General features: G+C 42.3%; 1 protein-coding gene across 1 annotated transcript in view; it reads right to left on the bottom strand.

Moving 5' to 3' along the window:
- Nucleotides 1-22813, bottom strand: part of LOC126426509 (uncharacterized) — an 88603-nt gene that overhangs the window by 54331 nt on the left and 11459 nt on the right. Inside the window, exon 2 of the mRNA XM_050088415.1 lies at nt 10706-10973. Within this exon, the coding sequence (XP_049944372.1) occupies nt 10706-10973 (268 nt within the window). The remainder of the gene's footprint in view (nt 1-10705; nt 10974-22813) is intronic.

Here is a 22813-nt window from a genome sequence, read left to right as displayed (position 1 = left end):
CACATGCACATGTCACCATCAAAGACCTAGAACTCATGATGTTGTAAACTTGGAGGGTGGGAGAAATTATAAAATACTTATGATGGCACGTGGCACAGAATTTAATAAATTTAAGCTTGCAGATGGAGGTAAATTTAAAAATATGACAGGTGAAATGGTGGAAATGTAAGAGTGCAAGTTGACATAGGTGTGAAATAGTTTTTCAACTAGTCACAGTGCAGTATCTATTTATTGCCAATGAACATCATATTCCAAACTTTCGTAAGTGCACGACCATACACAGACACACACTAATGTTATATTAACACTGTACTGTTTTGCCAGTAAATTTCATCTCACATTCTCTAATGTTCTCTCTGTTTTCATACTTAACGTTTATGTAAAATACTGTAACCTCTTGCTAGTAAAATTCGTCTTATTTTACACTCCACTAATGTTTATGCCGAATACTACACTGTTTCATCGTCAGTGTATTTAATCTTTCTCTGTCTCTCTTTCAGTTTATAGCAGTTATGGCAAACACTGTACTTCCCAGTTATCAACAAATTTAATCTCTGTCTTTGCAATATACTTGCGAACGCATAAAAGCTTGGCAGTTGCTAAATTTGTGTGGGAATACTTCCAAGTCACCTTGTCCCCCTCCTCTCTCTCCATCTCGTCCTCTTCTCCCCTCTATTTATCCATCTCCTCCTCGTGCTTCCTCTCATTGTCCATCTCCCCACTCCTGTGTCTGTGCATCTCCTCCTTCCCCCTGACCCTGCCCATTTTCTTCCCCTCCCTCTCTATCCATTTCCTCTTCTGCTCTCTCTCTCTCTCTCTGACCTTGAGCTGTCTATGTTGCTACTGCAAACGAAACCTTAATTGGGAAATGAAGTCACCTTAAGTGAATGTGTAAATCATTGGGGATCATTAAATAAGCTGTACAGGAGAGATCTCTACATTTGCTGGATCTGTAAGGACAGTATCTTCCACGACAGTATTCATCATAGTTTTAATATGTGAATGGGTATGGGTGCAAGTTCTTGGATGATTCAGATTCCTTACTAGTATCCTAATCACAAATCGATAAGACAAAACTACAAATACCTATTTCCTCTTAAAACTGGCTTTAGTGAAGGAAATAAATCAGCTCACAGTTTTTAATACAATTTCTGTTTAAAACGATATATAAGAAGAAAGAATATACTCGGAAGAAACAATTTGGCTAATGGTTTAGATGCACTGATAAGAAAACCAAACTGCACATATTCGAAGTGTAGCATTTTCTATCTCTTAGTCAGTTGGAACAGAAAATCTATACATTATTGTTGAAAAACTGTATTGCCTGTGTCTCTCTAGATGCTAGTAGAGTATTGTGTCAAACGTTGTATTACTTCTTGAGTTTTAGCTAACAGCATTTCCCATTTATGTATTACATATATATTTATTTCCCAAATATTTGAAAAATATGTAGCCTATAGCTGTCCAAAATTTTATGAGTACTTCTTCTAAAACAGTTGAGGTAAACTGGTCAAGAATTTTTCTAGATATTTACGAAGTTCATTTATATATATATATATATATATATATATATATATATATATATATTCTATTGGAAAAGGGGACCAGTTGCATAGCCTGTTCATTCCCCAAATTTAAGAAAGTACGATTTCTGGGTATGGGGCCATCTCATAAGTATCGTTCATGCAGAGCTCATTCCAGATGTGGAGACACTGGAGCAGCATATTCATGCTGACACTGTTCAGACGCAGCCTGGCCGATGTGGATGTGTGGAACACAACATGCTGCATCACATACACGCATGTGTTGAGGCACGTGGAAACCATTTTTAACACATACTGTAACTGTGGCTGCATCGCACAGCACATATTAAACGGCGTTCTCTGTTACAATGTGTGATATAGCCTATGTCCATCTGAAGGTGTATATATATAAAGTAGGTGTGTGTGTGTGTGTGTGTGTGTGTGTGTGTGTGTGTGTGTGTGTATGTGAGTGTCTGTAGCCTTTGTCCATCTGAACATTTAGTACAGTACCGTGTAAAAATTTAAGGTAAACTTGTCAACATTTTTTGTAGGATTTTGATAATATCATAAAACAAAGACTGATAACTGAATCGCCTAAGAAACTGGTATAGGCACGCGTATTCAAATGCAGAGATATGTAAACAAGCACTATATGATGCTGCGGTCGGCAATGCCTATATGACACATCAAGCATTCAGCGCAGTTGTTAGATCAGGTACTGCAGCTCCAATTGCACTGCTTTATGGTTGACAACGAGCGCAACGTAGAACCAATTATATACTGCAGAACTGATTTTTGAGTAAGTTAACATGCATTTCCAGGAATTACTGATTACATGTCTTTTACTGATGGGCGTTTCACAACTTCTGCTTTATGTTTTACATGTTGTGACTCAGTATCGTAAGAGTATATGTTTATTCTCAGTAGTATCAATTCAGTAATAATTTAACGTGATAATTCAGCTTTTATCAAACCAACTATCTGTTTGTTGATACATAGTATGTTATATGTGTTATCATGAGAGTAAGCTTAAGGGTCAAACCACCTGTGCACATCACCTTTATCAACAGCATAAATATTTGTCGTGGTTGCATGATGTATTAGGCTATCTGTGTATGAATAACGCTTTTTAACTTTCTTTGGATCAAATTTATTCAATATATAGCTATAATAAAAGTCTGGAGACAGGCTCTTAGGAATATACAAAATAGATACTCCTGTTGTAATATTGTATCAAAACAATATTAAGTCCACTGAACTGAACTGCAAGTAAAATTTCGTTAAGTATGAGACTGCACTTGCAATTCGCTTTTGTAATCAGTGCAGAAGCTCCTTACATACCATCCCAATTCGCTACTAACTTCACATCACAGATGTTTCTCACATTTTTTCGAAAATTGCTATTATTCATGAGCTTGAAGAAGTTTCTCACGCAATCGTTTTCTTCCTTTTATACATTTCTCAGCATTAATGTCTATATATGGTTTTGGTCAGATTAACAGAAAAAAAAACAATATTTGATGATCCTTTCTCAATGCCATATTGTGATGCAGGCACTGTTTTAGATTCCTGTAGTGTCTCACATATTTGTTTCATCATGTAAATAGAAATTTTTTTGTAATACCTCTGCCACTTATGCAGTTAGTTGGTGGTACCATTTTCTCAGGGCATAATGGTAGTCAGCGAAAAGGCACAATGGTAGTCAACGAAAATTGTGGATCGTTTTGGGATATTCAAGATGTACTTCTAAAATATATACCAAATCTGAAACATCTGGTATGATTTTCTCATTTAAAGTTCCAAATGTTTCTGGGCTAAGCCAAGCAAAGTTAGAGACAGGAAGGTGTTGCAACACTGCCCAAATGTAAAGGCTGTTGAGATCAAGATATATAATGTAAGGCATATTCTTATTCTTGTCACAAATAGGCATGAAACATTTGTTGCAATTATGTGCCTGTAAAAGCAATGTACAATACCATCTCTGAAGCCATATTCAACAAATTGTAGCTGTTCTAGGACCATAATAGGCTGCAGTTTCATATTAGTACTTTTCAGCAATGCATTCCGTGTCAAGGCAGTTGATGCTGAATAATAGGCCGGATTTAGTACATATTTTAAGGCATACAGGCAATATGTCTATTTTTAAATATATCGGAGGAATCTCCTAGGGTCCTACAGTAAAATAAACTCCATAATTCTGATGCTTCTTATAGTGCATTTGTTTGACTGCTGTTTCACCGCTCAGTAATCTTTCGAATACTTGCATTGGTGGCAGCTGTTCCTCCAAAAAACCAGATCCATCACTTACTGCTTGTAAGGAAAGACACATATCTTGTTGACGAAACTGAAGTGCTTGTTTGTGGAAACACTCTCATGTTATTTTTAACCCTTCACGCTTTCTGTATGAGAAACATTTTTTCATTTGAAGGGATCCATAAACTGAAATTTTATACCACTGCAATATCCTCCTGCAATAGATTTTGTGAAAGTTTTGTATGTTTCCGTGTCCTGTATTTATTTTAGCTGCTTTTCCACTTGTTTGCAGCAGTTTTTAGTATAAAATACGAAGCACGATTCATTAGATTCTTACACAAAGGGCATTGTAAATTTAAAATTGCGGCTGTCATGTTCTGCTCCAAAAAATCTGCCTGTAAAATGACAGTTATGTCTGTATTTCACATATGTTCCCTTGAAGCGGTTCTTGCAGATGTGACAAATTTCTTCTGTTTCAAACGATCCTTCGTGTCACCATCATTAATCATTTACTTCTTTTCCAACAAATAATTTTTGTACGCTCAGTAATCTGATATGGCTGGTTGGTGAACCATTCAATTCAATCTGCACCTCAGTACAGTTGAAACTCGAAATTTTCGTTAGTGTACCTGCAGGACACATACAATATAATACTACGGAGTTCGCACACTCGACCACTGTTAGTAGCACCCAATAGTAGCAAGGATTCGATGCTTGTATAAACGGCAAATAGTTATTCGGTTTCTTTGGCGTCTTGATTTTTGTGAACCATTTCTTTGCTTTGGGGCTGACGCTGTTGATTGGTGGACACTGTGCACAGTCAACCAAGTAAGCATCCAACTTCTCTTCGGATTAGCACAGCCACGCTAAAGCGTGAAGTTCTCACCAAGTATACAATACAGTAAATGAGGTAGTGTACATCACATTTATATGAATTATCTGCAGATAGACTCTTAAGGCAGATCTGTATGCCCAGCGTTTGGTTGTGTAATATATGACGAAAGTGTATTTTTGATCCATTGGTGCCTAGTGTTGTTATCCTGTGAAGATTGTTCTTATAACTGAAAACGAAACCGGTAGGGAATTAATGCACATTTGTACAGCTGATAACGCAAATATGCTTTTATAAAATAAGCCATCCATATACTTTTGCAAAGGTGATGTAGATATATGCGGAGTACTGACATGGTGGAAATTGCTTGTTTTCTTAATCACCTTGAAAAGCACTCTTCAGGCAACTGTGCTTTTAATATTCTTGCAGTGTGTGCCTCACCAGATACCATATGCTGGCGGCAGGTTTTTGAAGGGCAGTTATCAGCAGAAAACTCAACTAAGCTACCTCGTGTGTGTGGCACATACAGTACATGTGGACTATTCTTTCAGCTGAGTCTCGATCTAGGAAAGACGTACCTCTGTATCCGTTCTCTGATGCTATTCAGAATTTTTCGCATTAAATAAGCAAGATATGCCATATTCATTCTCGTCGGAGCTGTGCTGCTTATTCTACTAACATTGAAGTAGAATTTTAAGTCATACTCATAAAATGCCGTTTCTTCTGTAAAGGGCTGAACTTCAAACTTACATTGTACCAGAAATGACGAAATTCTAAATATATCAGATATGTCCAGTACATTAAAGTAACAGGCAGGCAGCTGCAGAAGTAAAATTTCTTCCACTGATGTTTCGGCCGCGTATCGTTCTACCATCCTCACACTAAACTGAAGTCAGACAACAATGTGTTAACGCACCCTTACGTGCTCCACCGCGACGGTACGCGCCTACGAGTTACAGACACTTGTCTGTCTGTGATAAGCGTTTGTATCTTCGATATTCCACAGATCTCTCATGAACCGTGCGTGTTGATTCACCTATGAATGACTTCTCATGTGGGTGCTCTTTCCTCGAAGATGGGTGGTGCTCTCTAGGAACACAGTGTTAAGGTGATCTTCCGGCCTCCTACGAAGACTGCAGCTTTACTCGGCTCTGTAAAGGGCGATTTATTGCTTCGGAAGACGAGTGTGTATAGGATTGCTCGCAAAAATTGTGAGAAGTCACACATAGGTCAAACAACTCGCACCGTTCATGAGAGATCTGTGGAACATCGAAGATACTCAAGCTTAACACTGCCAGGAAAGTCAGCTGTGGCCGAACATTGTATTGATACAGTTTTCAATCAACTACAGTCATGTGAAGATTCTAACATGCGCCTCTTCCTTTTGGGGTTCTGTCTTCAAGGAAGCTACAGAGATTAGATTAGCTAATAATTTAATAAATGGAGATAATGGTTTTAATTTGGGCAAAGCATGGAATCCGGCTCTTGGGATAATTGCGGAGTAGTCGTCATGGTGTCATAGCCGCCGAGCATACATCAATAAGCGAATCGTATATCTCTACGCCTTCGCCACAGGCGGTGCGTGTGTAAGCGTATATCTTTGCTATCGAGCAGCGCCTGTAACTCGCAGGCTCCTACCGCCGGTGTGGAGCATACAACGCCGCGCTTGAGACACTGAAGTTCGTCTTCAATTTAGTGGGACAAGGTCTTCAGTCCAGAGACTGATTGGATGCAGCTCCCCATTCTACTCTATTCTGTGCAAGCTTATAACCTGTGCGAGGTTCTTCATCTCCCAGTACCTACTGCAACATACATCCTTCTGAATCTATTTAGTGTATTCATCTCTTGGTCTCCCTCCACGAGTCTTACCCCCCGACGCTGCCGCCCAATACCAAATTGGTGATCCCTTGATGCCTCCGAATATACCCTAACAACCAATCCCATCTTCTATTCAAGTTGGGACACAAACTTCTCTACTCTCCAATTTTGTTCAATACCTCCTCATTAGTTCTACCCATCTAATCTTCAGCATTCTTCTGTATAACTACATTTCTATAGCTTCTATTCTCTTCTTGTCTAACCTATTTATCATCTACATTTCACTTCCATACGTGGCTAGACTGCATACAAATACTTCCATAAACGACTTTCTGACAGTTAAATCTATACTCGATGTTAACAAATTTCTCTTCTTCAGAAACGTTTTCCTTGTCATTGCCAATCTACATCTTATATCCTCTCTACTTCGACCATCATCAACTATCTTGCCCCCCAAATAGCAAAACTCATTTACTACTTTTATTTTCTCATTTCCTAATCTAATTCCAGCAGCATCACCCGATTTAATTCGAGTACATTCCACTATCCTCCTTTCTCTTTTGTTGTCTTTTGTTGATGTTCATCTTATTTCCTCCTTTCAAGACACTGTCAATTCCGTTCAGCTGCTCTTCCAGGTCCTTTACTGTCTCTGACAGAATTGCAATGTCATCGACGAACATCAAAGTATTTGTTTTTTCTCCATGGATTTTAATTCCTACTCCGAATTTTTCTTTTGTTTCCTTTACTGCTTGCTCAATATACAGATTGAATAACATCGGGGATAGGCTACAACCCTGTCTCACCCCCTTCCCAACCACTGATTTCAATACCCTCGACTCTTATAACTGCCATCTGGTTGCTGTACAAATTGTAAATAGCTTCTCGCTCCCTGTATTTCACCCCTGCCACCTTCAGAATTTGAAGGAGAGTATTCCAGTCAACATTGTCAAAAGCATTCTCTGAGTTTACAAATGCTAGGTTTGCCATTCCCTAATCTATTTTCTAAGATACGTCGTAGGGTCAGTGTTGCCTCACGTGTTACAACATTTCTACGGAATCCGAACTGATCTTCCCCGAGGTCGGCTTCTACCACTTTTCCCATTCGTCTGTAAAGAATTCGTGTTAGTATTTTGCAGCCGTGGCTTATTAAACTGATAGTTCGGTAATTTTCACATCTGTCAACACCTGCTTTCTTTGGAATTGGAATTATTATATTCTTCTTGAAGTCACGCGAGCGATACGCTGGCGAAATATTAGTGGAAGGTATTTTACTCCCACGCATGTGTGCCTGTAATATAACGTACTGGACAAATTTCATGTGTTAAGTTTTTCATAATTTTTTTGTTGCAATGTAAGTTCGGAGTTCAGCTCTTTTCAGAACAAACGGCATTTTATGAGCGTGGTATAACAATACTAGGTCAGTCTTAGTAGAATAAGCAAGACAGTAAGGATGTTACAGCGGAGCATGATGTAACCTAACCTACAGTTAAACATTTAACCGTTTTTGTAATGTATAATTCGATTGGGAACCATGTGAACCACGACTATATTATTGTCAATGTATTTTGTACGAATGGCGACATCGATCACAAAGACTGAAATCCTTTTAATTTACAGATAGGTTTCGGTCAGTGTGACCATCTTCAACGCAAATTGTTCGAACCTTGTAGGACCATGTTATGACACACAACATTCTCTATGAGGTGCAATCTTTATGACCAATGCCGCTTTCTATCCAAAATGTATTTTGATTTAAGCGTTTGCCATTTACTGTTTACTGTTTGGCATTTGCCCCAGGCCGTTTGCCCTATTAATATTTACCCTTTAAAATCCACTAGCAGAGACCCACAGGATCTGACATCAGAACTGGCTGAAAAACCAGCAATAGACGTCACCCCCAACACGTGACACCTCTTTGCAAGTGCTGGTAAACTGCAGAAAGTTCCTGGAATGGGTCTGATACATAAAGTTTCTGGAACATATCCAATTCAAAGAGAGTAGTTTTCGCAATGTGACAGCATGATTTACTATTACCGACACAATTGCTAATGCAAGACGAAGTTAATAACCTAGAACGCATTATCTGACATAAACGTTAAGTAGGGAAACAAGAGTGAGAGATGGAATTGCAGAGGTTGTAATATTATTGAGATTTCCGTCGTATGAAAGCTGTGAGTACCCTTGGAATGGCATTCACCCATCTGTATATTAAATGGTCAACTTATGAGATGAGACCTATTCTTTGCAAGACATTTGTTTTATATAATTTACGTAACTGTAAAGATGCGCATCTAGCGCGAACGCTAATACATCGATTGCGCAGTCAAAGAAACTTTTTAACAGAAGCAGAACTGAACGTTCCGCTTCGATCTGAATAAAAGATGACAATAAAAACTTTTGTAGATCGTCAGATTTTATCGTACTTCTGCTTGTAATGTGAAAGTGTAAAGAAGGTCGACTTTAAGCCATAAAAGTGAGCGGTCTTGCCAGCGTGCAGACAACATTATTAATTAATAAAATTCGAGTTATTTATGTTCGATAGTGTAAACCGGCGAGTTATTGTTATGAAGGTGTTGAACGGTGCAAGAATTGTCTTGAAGAAAGGAGAAAAGTAATGACTATAATGAGTGACAAAAACGTGAACCAAGAAGCTAGTACAGGACAGGCTGAAATCTGATCACACCATACAGTTAGAAAAGTACTTATGTAACTTATACTGTTTGTAAATAAGGCCTAATTGCTTGTGAGAATTGTTTGAATATATTTAATGTTTACCAGATTTCTTATTCTATTATTTTCCTTTATTTTTTTCCCTCCATACCATATTATTTTTGTAAATATCAAACAGCCTTTACTACAGCAGAGAATACTGCGGCATCCTTGTCGTAGACAGAAGGCCTCTCCTTGTCTTCTATGTAACTCACAGCTGCCCCATTTATTAATGATTTCATTTGCAAATGCAGTTTTTTTATTGTTCATTGTTAAACTTCCCTTAGGTGATTATTAAATTCATACTGATTACGTAAAGAAATCCGGGTTGCTCTTTTCCAAATAATAGAAGCTTTTGCGGAACCAAAAACTAGCCTCCTTCTGACAACGATCAGGAGCCGACGAGAAGGCGGACGTCTTCGACCGCTTTCGTGTTTCCTGTGGCAAAGCTGTGCCAAACTCGGCACACACGACATTCTAGTATATATATATATATATATATATATATATATATATATATATATATATATATATATAAGATTAAAATTAAAAGAACTGAAATATATTTAACTTATTTGTTTTTTTCTTTCATTATACTAGAAGGAAGAACATTATGCAATGTGTGTGTGTGTGTGCTTTTTCATCAAGAAAGTTGTGGATCGTTTTGAACATGGTGGGATTCAGAAAATATACTGCACTGTGTTTGGTTGGAAAACATTCTTGCATTGCCTTTTTTTTCGATTTTTTATAAGCACGAACTTGCATATTTTTAAATCTAATGCCATCCGCCATCTTTGACTTTTTATGGTCTGCAGCTATGTACAATTTTTAATTCTTTAAAACTCCCACAGTCCCGTATCTTGAAAAGTCATATGTTCCACATCATTGTTGACATCACGTGTGCATGAATAATTGATGTTGTCATCCATTCAAGAGCAATGACCCCATGTGATATCATCAGTGGTCAACAGAGGTGAAAGTGGTCTGGAATCGCAGTAGGGGCTAGAGGCACTGTCACCAGTCTTAGCGTACTGTCTTGTAGGGGTTGACCATGAGCTGTCCGGTAAGCTTGCTAACAGATATCAGTCTTAGAAAAGGGGAGAAGTAGAGGATAGCGTACAGAACAGATTTAAGCAGAGGAGTAAAGGGTTAGGTATACAATTACTGGCTGTGGCCTTCAGTGCTGTACATATCATTGATGACATCATGTGTGCATGAATCATTGATGTTGTCATCCATTCAAGAGCAATGATCCCATGTGATATCATCAGGGGTCAACAGAGGTGAAAGTGGTCTGGAATCGCCACAGCATTCCTACCGTAACCTAGCAGGATGTGATTATCAGCGAGTGGATTCAGCAGTACACGACATGCCTACGGGAACTCATGGACTTTTTGCCTCAACTAGCTGAGGTTGCTGTAGGGGCTAGAGACACTATCAGCAGGTCTTAGCGTGGTGCCTCGTAGGGATTGACCATGAGTTGACCATGATAAGTAGAGGATAGCATATAGAACAGATTTAATCAGACGAGGAGAGGGTTACTGGCTGTGTCCTTCAGTGTTATACATACCCCTCCACAGAGCAGGAGTCGATGCAGTCGGCAGCAGCGCGGCGCATGAGGGCTCTGGCGCTGGCGAGTAGGCTGGCCGTGGCCTGCGTGAGGCCGGGAACCGCCGCCAGGGCGGCGCCACACGTCTCATTGTCAGCAGGCTGCGGGGCTTCCCCTCCAGGGAGCGGCTGTCCATCATTCCGGACGTCCGGCACCAGGTGGGCCACAGCTGTCACCGCGGTGGACGGCGGCGCCAGGATCTTGCACGTTTCAGTCAGGAAATACCTCCCTGCGAAACGTTTTTCGATCATCTCGAGAATATAGGCTTTAGGTAGTGACTTCTGTCTACATCAAGACTACTCCCCACTGAAATCGCAAGGCTACAAAAACGGCCATCAAGAAGTGTCAACATGCTGCCACGATTTTTTACCTTTCCTCTCCTCCCCCCCCCCCTTTCCCCCCTTTTGGTCCCCCCACCCCCATCTAGCGCAGTGTCGCCTCTACAGTGCTTTTTTAAGTGAGTGTTCAGTGTTGTGTATCCCCTGTCAGTGCTGTGAACAGCCACCATATTGTCGCTAGTTTTATCTCGTGCGAACAGAAACCAGACTGCCGCCGTGTTTTTTAATTGTGCCTCTCTCCTGCCCGTGTGTCTCCATCCGCAACGACAACGCCATGTTTTTGTATTTTAAGTTCCGCAACTTTCCGCCATTTTACTATTATCGCCTTTTTTATATCTTTTGTTCTCCCACCATTCTTCGTTTAACTTTTCTCTCATCTGTAGAGCAGCGTATTAAGCAGCTGTCAGTCCACCCCTCCCCAGGTGGGGGGGGGGGGGGGGAAGGAGGGAATCGAAATCGAAAATCAATAAAGGAAAAAAATATCAATGTTGTATCTGGTGTACTAACCGCGTTGACAAGAATGTGATCGAGCAGTGTGGTGCAGTGGTTAGCACACTGGAGTCAGTTCGACTCCAGCATCTGGCCATCCAAATGTAGGTTTTCCACGATTTTCTTAAATTTCTCCAGGCAAATTCCAGAATGGTTTTTTTGAAACCACACAACTGATTTCTTTTCCCATCCTTGACGTAATCCGATATCGATTGGACATTAAGCCCAATCTCCCTTTCTTTTTTACGACAAGCTTATGATCGGCTGACTGCCAGCACAGCGGCCACTGGTGATGCCTTCCTTGCCAAGGAGTCAGGGAGAGGCACACAGAAAGCATTCATCACGGCAGCCGCACCACTTAGTCTTTTGTGATGGATCCTGGTTCTGATTACAGCATCTCGAAGCCAGAATGCACGTTTGGAGGCACCGAGCAGACTGAAGGCTGACCGGTTGAAAAAGTGTTCAAATGTGTGTGAAATCTTATGGAACTTAACTGCTAAGGTCATCAGTCCTTAAGCTTGCACACTACTTAACCTAAATAATCCTAAGGACAAACCCATTTCCAGGGGAGGAGCCGAACATCTGCTGGGACCAGCCGCACAGTCCGTGACAGCAGCGCCTTAGATCACTCGGCTAATCCCTAACAGGTTGCATTTCTCAGATGGTAGGGCTGGTCCCTGTGCCCTATGTTCAACATATGTGTGAGGTTACCTTCCAACGAAATAATTCGAGACTGCATGTTGTCCTCAATGCCGCGACAAACCTCTGTATGGTGGGTTTCAACTGCTTCTGTGACTTTGGCATTCTCCGAATCTCTGGTCACAAGTCGCGGAGCGTCTGGGACGTCACTGCTCACTCTCCACTGAGTCGAGGCAGCCTGGAATGGCAGTTGCAGGAGTCATTCTAGAAGTCGGTCAAGGTGGGGCTAATGGCGGGGGGGTGGGGGTCGGGGCGGTCGGGGATGGGCTTGAGTGAATGGAATAACGCTTAGCAAAGGGAGAGTTGGTGTCCTCCACTGACAAATTTGGTGTTGCTTAGAGTAGTTTTTGGTATCTGTTTTGGAGTTCCCGGCATAAACGTCTCTACAGAATGTGTGTGGCTGGGAAAGTAATACGATGTGACGTAGATGTCCGGCGATTTCCAAATTTTTGTCTGGGGTTAGCAATTTAAGTGTTTGTAGTCATAGCCGGCATATTTAGCTTTGTTGAATATTGTAAGTGGTGTTTGTACCTTAATATACGTGTGATGTATGTTAATAAATAATAAGACGCCCATTTTAAGTTAAATGATATTTGTTGGTTTAGACAATAAGCTATTTGCCGCCCCTATCCTTTTGTTAAAATGTTTCGAGTTAAATTTACATTTATTGGTTTAGACAATAAGCTATTTGCCGCCCTTATTCTTTTGTTAAAATGCGTTTGAAATACATTGCAACCTGAATTGCTACGTAATTATACAAAAAGTCATTGAATCGGTTGAAGTAATACATTCGCTGATGTATAAAGTCATTTTATACAGTGTAATATGATAGTCCATGGGGAGGGGGGCCTATAGCCCCCATAGCCCCCCCCCCCTTTCCACGCCCCCCTCGCCCCCCTCTCCACTGCCCCTGGTCAGTTGGCAGCTGGACATGATTACCCAGCCAGACTGGAGCTACTCTTGATGCACAGGTGGCACCACTGTTTAACTCACTCTTCACATTAATAACCCTCTAGTCAGCAACAAATGCTATCTACTATACCGGATACACCCTATCAGAAAAACTTCGTTATTTGCTGTCCCACATAGTGCTATAACTCTAATGGCCTAAAGCGTACTTCTGCACTCATAGTTTAGCAACCACTGTGAAGTAGTTTGTAGTGTACTACTTACTTGCCATTCTTCCACTTTTGATTGCGTGTCCACCATGGGAAGAATAACGTTTTCAAATTGTTCTGTGGTTGCAGTGATTAGTCTGATCTTGTATTAATGTTACCTAAACGGACGATATCTATGTAGCTCTACTTCACTCCCACACTCGCCACTTAGTACTAGTTCTCGATATTTTGTACGCTCTTACAGCACAGCTGAAATACGTCTTCTGGCAGTTTAGCTTTCAGAGCACTCCCTCCACGATCTTCTGAGACTCAAACAATCCTGTGACTACTCTTGCTGTCGTCTTTGGATGCTTTCGATATCCAACCTTTGCCCTATTTTGTACAGTTCCTATACAGCTGATCAATATTCCGTCGTGGGTTGCACAAACTTTTGCTGAGCAAGCTCCTGTGTACACTAGCTACTACTTCACCTATAATTCAACCTGTATGATGGTTCGTTTCATACCTCCACAAAATGTAACACACTAGTTTTTCTATGAGTCTACTGATTGTAATTTTTAATGTGTACAATTTTACATTTATGAGCATTTACGACACGTTGCTAGTCTGCACCACACTGAAATCGTATATAGGGTGGTCCATTGATAGTGACTGGGCCAAATATCTCACGAAATAAGCATCAAACGAAAAAACTGCAAAGAACGAAACTCGGCTACCTTGAAGGGGGAAACCAGATGGCGCTATGGTTGGCACGCCAGATGGCGCTGCCATTGGTCAAACGGATATCAACTGCGTTTTTTACAATAGGAACCCCCATTTTTTATTACATATTCGTGTAGTACGTAAAGAAATATATGAATGTTTTAGTTGGACCACTCTTTTCGCTTTGTGACAGATGGCACTGTAAAAGTCGCAAACGTATAACTACGTGGTTTCACGTAACATTCCGCCAGTTCGGACGGTATTTGCTTCGTGATACATTACCCGTGTTAAAATGGACCGTTTACCAATTGCGCAAAAGGTCGATATCGTATTGATGTATCGCTATTGTGATCAAAATGCCCAATGGCATGTGCTATGTTTGCTGCTAGGTATCCTGGACGACATCATCCAAGTGTCCCGACCGTTCGCTGGATAGTTACGTTATTTAAGGAAACAGCAAATGTTCAGCCATATGTGAAACTTAACCACGACCTGCAACAAATGATGATGCCCAAGTAGGTGTTTTAGCTGCTGTCGCGGCTAATCTGCACATCAGCAGCAGACAAATTGCGCGAGAATCTGGAATCTCAAAAACGCCGGTGTTGAGAATGCTACATCAACATCGACTGCACCTGTACCTTTTTTCTATGCACCAGGAATTGCATAGAGACGACTTTGAACGTCGTGTACAGTTCTACCACTGGGCACAAGAGAAATTACGGAACATTGACAGATTTTTTGCACGTGTTCTATTTAGCGACGAAGCGTCATTCACCAACAGCGGTAATGTAAACCGGCATAATGTGCACTACTGGGCAACGGAAAATCCACGATGGCTGCGACAAGTGGAACATCAGTGACCTTGGCGGGTTAATGTATGGTGCGCCAATATGGGAAGAAGGAAAGTTGGCCCCCATTTTATCGATGGCATTGTAAATGGTGCAATGTATGCTGAATTCCTATGTAATGTTCTACTGATGTTACTACAAGATGTTTCAGTACATGACAGAATGGCGATGTACTTCCAACATGATGGATGTCCGGCACATAGCTCGCTTGCGGTTGAAGCCGTATTGAATAGCATATTTCATTACAGATGGATTTCGTCGAAGCACCATACCACGGCCCGCACGTTCACCGGATCTGACGTCCTCGGATATCATTCTGTGGGGAAAGTTGAAGGATATTTGCCATCGTGATCCACTGACAACGCTTGACAACATGCGTCAGCGCATTGTCAATGAATGTGCGAACATTACGGAAGGCGAACTACTCGCTGTTGAGAGGAATGTCGTTACAAGTATTGCCAAATGCATTGAGGTTGATGGACATCATTTTGAGCATTTATTGCATTAATGTGGTACTTACAGGTAATCACGCTGTAACAGTATGCGTTTCAGAAATGATACGTTCACAAAGGTACATGTATCACACTGGAACTACCGAACTAAAATGTTCATACGTACGTACGTTCTGTATTTTAATTTAAAAAACCTACCTGTTAGCAACTGTTCGTCTAAAATTGTGAGTCATATGTTTGTGACTATTACAGCGCCATCTACCACAAAGTGAAAAAAGTGGTCCAACTAAAACATTCATATTTCTTTACGTACTACAAAAATATGTAATAAAAAATGAGGGTCCAATTTTAAAAAACGCAGTTGATACCCGTTTGACCTGTGGCAGGGCTATCTAGCGGGCCAACCATAGCGCCATCTGGTTTCCCCCTTCAAGCTAGACTTCATTCTTTGTAGTTTTTTCGTTTGACGCTTAGTTCGTTAGATATTTGGCCCAGTCACGATCAATTGACCACCCTGTATCTGGCTGCATATCTGTGCAGCTTTTTTCAAGTACTGCTTCATTCCAGATAACAGCAGCGCCTGACGTTACTTTCTGCTGGATAATTAAAGGATCAAAACATAGGTTCCTGTGCTTCGTTCCACATGTGTCGGATGGCTCTCCATCCATGCTGTGTCGTCCCTATCTGAATCAAGTCACATTTTTCATTTCATATCTCTCTATTCACCTGTAATTGGTGCGATAGTTAGTCAAATTCTATTAGAAAGTCAATAAATATTTCACCTGATAGCCTCGAATTGTGGCTTTCGTGATGACATGTGTAAAATGTATTAGTCTGGTTTCGCATCACCCACGTTGTAGAGGCTCTCTGCCGGTTGAATGGAGGAGTTTGTTTATTCGAAGTTCTAATGGTTCAAATGGCTCTGAGCACTATGGGACTTAACGGCTATGGTCATCAGTCCCCTAGAACTTAGAACTACTTAAACCTAACTAACCTAAGGACAGCACACAACACCCAGCCATCACGAGGCAGAGAAAATCCCTGACCCCGCCGGGAATCGAACCCGGGAACCCGGGCGTGGGAAGCGAGAACGCTACCGCACGACCACGAGATGCGGGCTATTCGAAGTACTTTGACTTTCCGACACAGCGTGCAACAAACATTAGACAATCTTAGACGGAATACCTGGAACTCACTGACTCGGATCGCGCAGAGTGTAAGAAGTTGACAGGTGCCCGTTCACAGAAAAATACTTTCTAGAGTGGATTAATAGAGAACTGGTGTGAATGTGGATTGACGAACCCTCTGCCTGCTACTTGAGTGTGATCTGCAGAGTGGCCTTGAAGGTACAGAAAAACGTGCACCTGTTACTTGGCGCCTACCAGTTCTGAACTTCAGCGTCGTCCGAAATGAGTCCTACCAGAGCAACGCAGAATGTACTTCGCTAAGCACGGACACTGTTTTTCAAGACAAAAATGCACTTTCATGTCAAGAATGCACTTATTGTTAAATGATTTGATTGGCCAAATGGAGAATGTGAGCCGGCCGGGGTGGCCGAGCGGTTCTAAGCGCTACAGTTTGGAACCGCGCAACCGCTATGGTGGCAGGTTCGAATCCTACCTCGGGCATGAATGTGTGTGATGTCCTTAGGTCAGTTAGGTGTAGGTAGGTCTAAGTTCTAGGGGACTGATGACGACAGATGTTATGTCCCATAGTGCTCAGAGCCATTTGAACCTAGATGAATTGGATACTCCAAGAAAATTGATAAGGGTTGTAAGAATGACAATGAGAGAAATGCAGGATTGAATGACAACTGGAGGAATGTTGTCCAATACTTTGGAAATTAAAGACGAAGTACGGCAAGGTGAGGCGAAGGCATCCCTCCTATTCAACGCCGCCTTGGAGAAGACCATGAGGTGACCTGTGCGGATGACATCGACAACGTAGCAAGAACTCTGACGGCAATGGAAGAGATATTCACTGCACTTGAAAAGGCCAGCAAGAATATAGGACTAAATATCAGCGAGCGGAAAAAATACCTGGCTGCTAGGAAAACACACAGGGAAAACATGTCAGCCGAAATAACGATGAGGAAGTTACACCTTTGAAAGAGTCGATCATTCCAAGCACCTGGGTTCGATTGCAACTAACCTAAACGATACCTCTTATGAACTAAAGCAAAGTCTAATTGCAGACAATAAAGCTTACTTCCCTTAACAAAGCTTATATCTTCAACTCGCCTGACTTGGACCACAAAACTGACCATTTATAAAACACTGATCAGACCACTGCTTACATACGCCTCTGAGACAGCAAAGGATGCTGAATCAGCGGATGCATTCGAAAGAAGTACACTCAGGAGAACCATAGGCTCATTTGCGAAACGGAAAGATAGAGGAGGAGGTACAACCATGAGTTGTACGTCCCTACAAAGACCAGGCTGTTAGAAGAATTGTGAAATCATCTAGGCTGAGGTGGGCTGGGCACGTGACACTAACGATTGATACAGAAATACTAAAAAAGATACTACAAGGAAATCTAGATGGATAGAGAGAACGTGGTCGACCGAAAACTGGTGTCGTAGAAGACCTTCGGAAGATGGGCTACTACAGGAACTGGAAACTTCCAGAAAGAGACCGGGACAAATGTAAGAGATAGTTGAAGAGGTCAAGACTTATCATGAGTTGCAGAGCCGCAGAAGAAGAAGTAATTCGTACAGCTGAGATACAAATGCACACTGGATACATAGCGGAATCAGTACCATAGTAGATTCATAATCCGCTACAGTTCACGGATCGCTGATTCAACTCTCATCTTGGTCATCCTTCGTTCGATTCCAAATACGTACATCTCATAATTGTAAAATTCATTATCATTTTTTATGAGTAATGCACAGCTTCTTGTTCCTAATTACGTGTTGCACGCGAAATTCCTGTTTTCATTTCAAATATAAATTCTTATCTATCGATAATTTACGAAAGATAGTTAATAAAGGTTGTTTAAGTTAAGAAAACGTATCAATTTAATTGTTAAGGGTAAAATGAGAAACCAAATGCGACAGACGTGGTCTGACACGAACCAGAGTGGTAAGTGCGGTAGAAAAACGAAAAACAATCATTTGCACAGCATCGAGCACACCTTAAAAGTGGTGCATTTTTACATTTGCCGCTGTACCATTGCAATATGAGCCAAAAAAAAAACATATCCGGAGACAAGTTAAGGGATTTGTCGTGAGAAATAACATGATTGTTAAGCTGCCAGACGTACTAGAACTAACGCACGCAAGTTTTTCACATGTCACTCCCGAACGTTGGCGGGATACAGAACGAAAGAAGAGAAGAAAATACGGTGCCTGGTTGTCATCGTGGATTCAGCTGATGATCGATTCGTTACCAATCTAGCAGATGACAGTTCCAGAACTGTTCTCGGATTCGGATAAGGAAGGAGCTAAGAGGATACCAGACAACTGACATTTTAATAAGTTCATTGGATTCAGTATTCAGCAATACAGTTAATCTCCTGCAGTATGCTTTGGCAACTCACATAACTCGCTCACAGACATTACCCTGCGTTTAAGTTAGCAATTTTCATCGCTCTTGCTTGTTCAAATGGCTCTGAGCACTATGGGACTTAACATCTGAGGTCATCAGTCCCCTAGAACTTAGAACTACTTAAGCTTACACTACTGGCCATTAAAATTGCTACACCACGAAGATGACGTGCTACAGACGCGAAATTTAACCGACAGGAAGAAGATGCTGTGATATGCAAATGATTAGCTTTTCAGAGCATTCACGCAAGGTTGGCGCCGGTGGCGACACATACAACGTGCTGACATGAGGAAAGTTTCCAACCGATTTCTCATACACAAACAGCAGTTGACCGGTGTTGCCTGGTGATACGTTGTGATGCCTCGTGTAAGGAGGAGAAATGCGTACCATCACGTTTCCGGCTTTGATAAAGATCGGATTGTAGCCTATGGCGATTGCGGTTTATCGTATCACGACATTGTTGCTCGCCTTGGTCGAGATCCAATGACTGTTAGCACAATATGGAATCGGTGGGTTCGGGAGGCTAATTCGGAACGCCGTGCTGGATCCCAACGGCCTAAAATCACTAGCAGTCGAGATGACAGGCATCTTATCCGCATGGCTCTAACGGATCGTGCAGCCACGTCTCGATCCCTGAGTCAACAGATGGGGACATTTCCTAGACAACAACCATCTGCACGAACAGTTCGACGACGTTTGCAGCAGCAAGGACTATCAGCTCGGAGACCGTGGCTGCGGTTACCCTTGACGCTGCATCACAGACAGGAGCGCCTCCGATGGTGTACTTAACGACGGACCTGGCTGAACGATTAGCGAAACGTCATTTTTTCGGATGAATCCCGGTTCTGTTTACAGCATCATGATGGTCGCATCCGTGTTTGGCGACATCGCGGTGAACGCACATTGCAAGCATGTATTCGCATCGCCATACTGGCGTATCACCCGGCGTGCTGGCATGGGGTGCCAATGGTTACACGTGTTGGTCACCTCTTGTTCACATTGACGGCACTTTGAACAGTGGACGTTGTATTTCAGATGTGTTACGACCCGTGTCTCTACCCTTCATTCGATCCCTGCGAAACCCTACATTTCAGCAGGATAATGCACGACCTGACGTTGCAGGTCCTGTACGGTCCTTTCTGGATACAGAAAATGTTCGACTACTGCTCTGGCCAGCACATTCTCCAGATCTCTCACCAACTGAAAACGCCTGGTCATTGGTGGCCGAGCAACTGGCTCGTCACAATACGCCACTCACTACTCTTGATGAACTGTGGTATCGAGATGAAGCTGCACGGACAGCTGTACCTGCACTCGCCATCCGAGCTCTGTTTGACTCAATGCCCAGGCGTATCAAGGACGTAATTACGGCCAGAGGTGGTTGCTCTGGGTACTGATTTCTCAGGATCTATGCACTCAAAATACGTGAAAATGTAATCACACGTCAGTTCTAGTGTAATATATTTGTCCAATGAACACCCGTTTATCATTTGCATTTCTTCTTGGTGTAGCAATTTTAATGGCCAGTAGTGTAACTAACCTAAGAACATCACACATATCCATATCCGAGGCAGGATTCGAACCTGCGACCACTCTTGTTTGTAATTAGAGCACTGTTTTAGGTGAGAACGAGAGAATTTTATGCTTTCCGTCAGGTCGCCTAAGAAGCGTGCCAGTACTGGAGCTTTGCCTAATATTACTTCATTCTCTTTAAAAATTAAACGGTATTCGAATCTATATTGCTTCCCTCCTCGTGTTTTTTTATGTCTGAAAGGCAACTGCTCACATTTTTGGAGGTTAGCTAGCCGAGCTGCCTGGCCGGGGCTGTCCAAGTTTAATGCGCCGGTATAGCTGTAGTTCTGCATTTTCGCCCAGACTTTCACCCAGACTATGTGCTTGTAATATACAGGGAGAAAAGTACTTAAACCGACAAACTCGGGGAGGTTGTATGGGAGATAAAAACAAATATTTTACCCTAATGTCATTTTTTCCTATGAGGAGTATTTAAACCGTTACAGGAAGATTTCTCTGGCGGCAAATTAAACCAAGAAACACTTCTCCTTTTTTTATGACCAAGAGACAACACAACCCAATTTCAATTACAGTAGATTTTCAAAAATGCCTCCATTGACACGTAAACAAAGGTACACCGTCGGATCATGTTCTGTCTGCCACGGGCAAAACCCCAGCAGTATCCTAAATTTTTCCCACTGCTGCTACTATCCGGGCAACCAGAGCCTCTACTGATGCAACAGGGGTTACGTAAACGAGGTTGCCCATCTCTCCCCACACAAAGTCCAGAGGGGATCGAGCAGGCCACGGTACAGGACCACCTCTGCCAATCCACGTTTCTGGGCAGAATTCGAACCTGCTACTGTAGCGGTCGCGCATTTCCAGACTGAAGCGCCTAGAACCGCTCTGCCACAAGCGGCCGGCAATATTTCTTTTAATGTCCCCTACAACCTACCAGAGTTTGTCGTTTAAATACTTTTCACCCTGCATCATAAAACGTATCATTGTGATCGTAGTGGAGACAGCTTGCCTTCCGTTTCACGAGAAACGAAGTCCAACGACATTCAAGCAAACGCGGAAGGATACATGGCGTTATCAGGTTTGTTCCTATGATGAACAGAGTATAAACCGTGCAACGGACGACCCATCCTCAGTGTAATGGGCACTTCGTTGTTTTCGTGTTTTTATCGCCGTGTTGCGCCTCTGAACTGTATTTCGCCTGTAATTGTAGTCGTCTTCCTGTCGGTATCTAGCCAGTTAAGCAACAAACGCGCTGCCATTCGCTGTTTTGCATTCGTGTGAGATAGTCGTCGTAATACTGTTTGTCGTTTTGTGTGTGCGGTAGGAGATGGAACAGTTACAGAGAAGGAACAAATCAAATGTGACATCTAGTTACTCAACAGTGTTGGGATGATTTTAAAAATAGTCCAACTGAATTTGTGCACCGCTAGAGCGATGTTGCTGACACAAGAGACAGAGCCGGCCCTGCAGCAGCACTATAGGCAGCAGGTCTGTTTTCATCAGCCGCAATGTTTACAAAAACAAAACAAAAAGGTGTGTGAAATCTTGTCGGACTCAACTGCTAACGTCATCAGTCCCTAAGCTTACACACTACTTGACCTAAATTTTCCTAAGGACCACCACACCCATCCACGCCCGACGGAGGACTCGAACCTCCTCCGGAACCAGCCGCTCAGTCCATAACTGCAGCGCCTAAGACCGCACGGCTAATCCCGCACGGCACAATGTTTACAGCTGGAGTTTTCTGGCCTACAGAAGGTGTTCTCTCCGCTGATAAAACAATTACTGCCGAATGCGACTGGAGTCTTTTCGATCAAAGGCACGAGAAATATGCAATGAGAGACCTAGGCTACAACATAAAGGAAAACGGAAGACAACTCATCGGCTGTTTACAAAAACGAACGGGCAGCGTATGAACAGTGACACTGAAGCCGTACAGATACTGGGGCCAGTCAGCTTCACTAAGGGGATCCGAGGTTACGTTACCTCGGCCCTCAGCTAACCTCACCACCGGACATTTAAGCAGCTTCCTCACTGCTCCCTGTTAGTGACATTTCCAATGATCTCCCTCGCAGTCTGTGGCACTATTATGCTGTAAACGGCCGGAGTGGCCGAGCGGTTCTAGGCGCTACAGCCGGGAACCGCGCGACCGCTACGGTCACAGGTTCGAATCCTGCCACTGGCATGGATGTATGTGATGTCCTTAGGTTTAAGTAGTAGGTTAGGTTTAACTAGTTCTAAGTTCTAGAGGACTGATGACCTCAGCAGTTAAGTCCCATAGTGCTCAGAGCCATATTTTTGTGCTGTAAACTGATGAAAATTGGCTGCTTATAGGATCG

The sequence above is a fragment of the Schistocerca serialis genome, chromosome 11 (genome assembly GCF_023864345.2).
Source record: "Schistocerca serialis cubense isolate TAMUIC-IGC-003099 chromosome 11, iqSchSeri2.2, whole genome shotgun sequence".
Lineage (NCBI taxonomy): Eukaryota > Metazoa > Arthropoda > Insecta > Orthoptera > Acrididae > Schistocerca > Schistocerca serialis.
The sequence above is the reverse complement of the archived record's forward strand: the minus strand, read 5'-3'. Positions and strand labels throughout refer to the sequence as shown.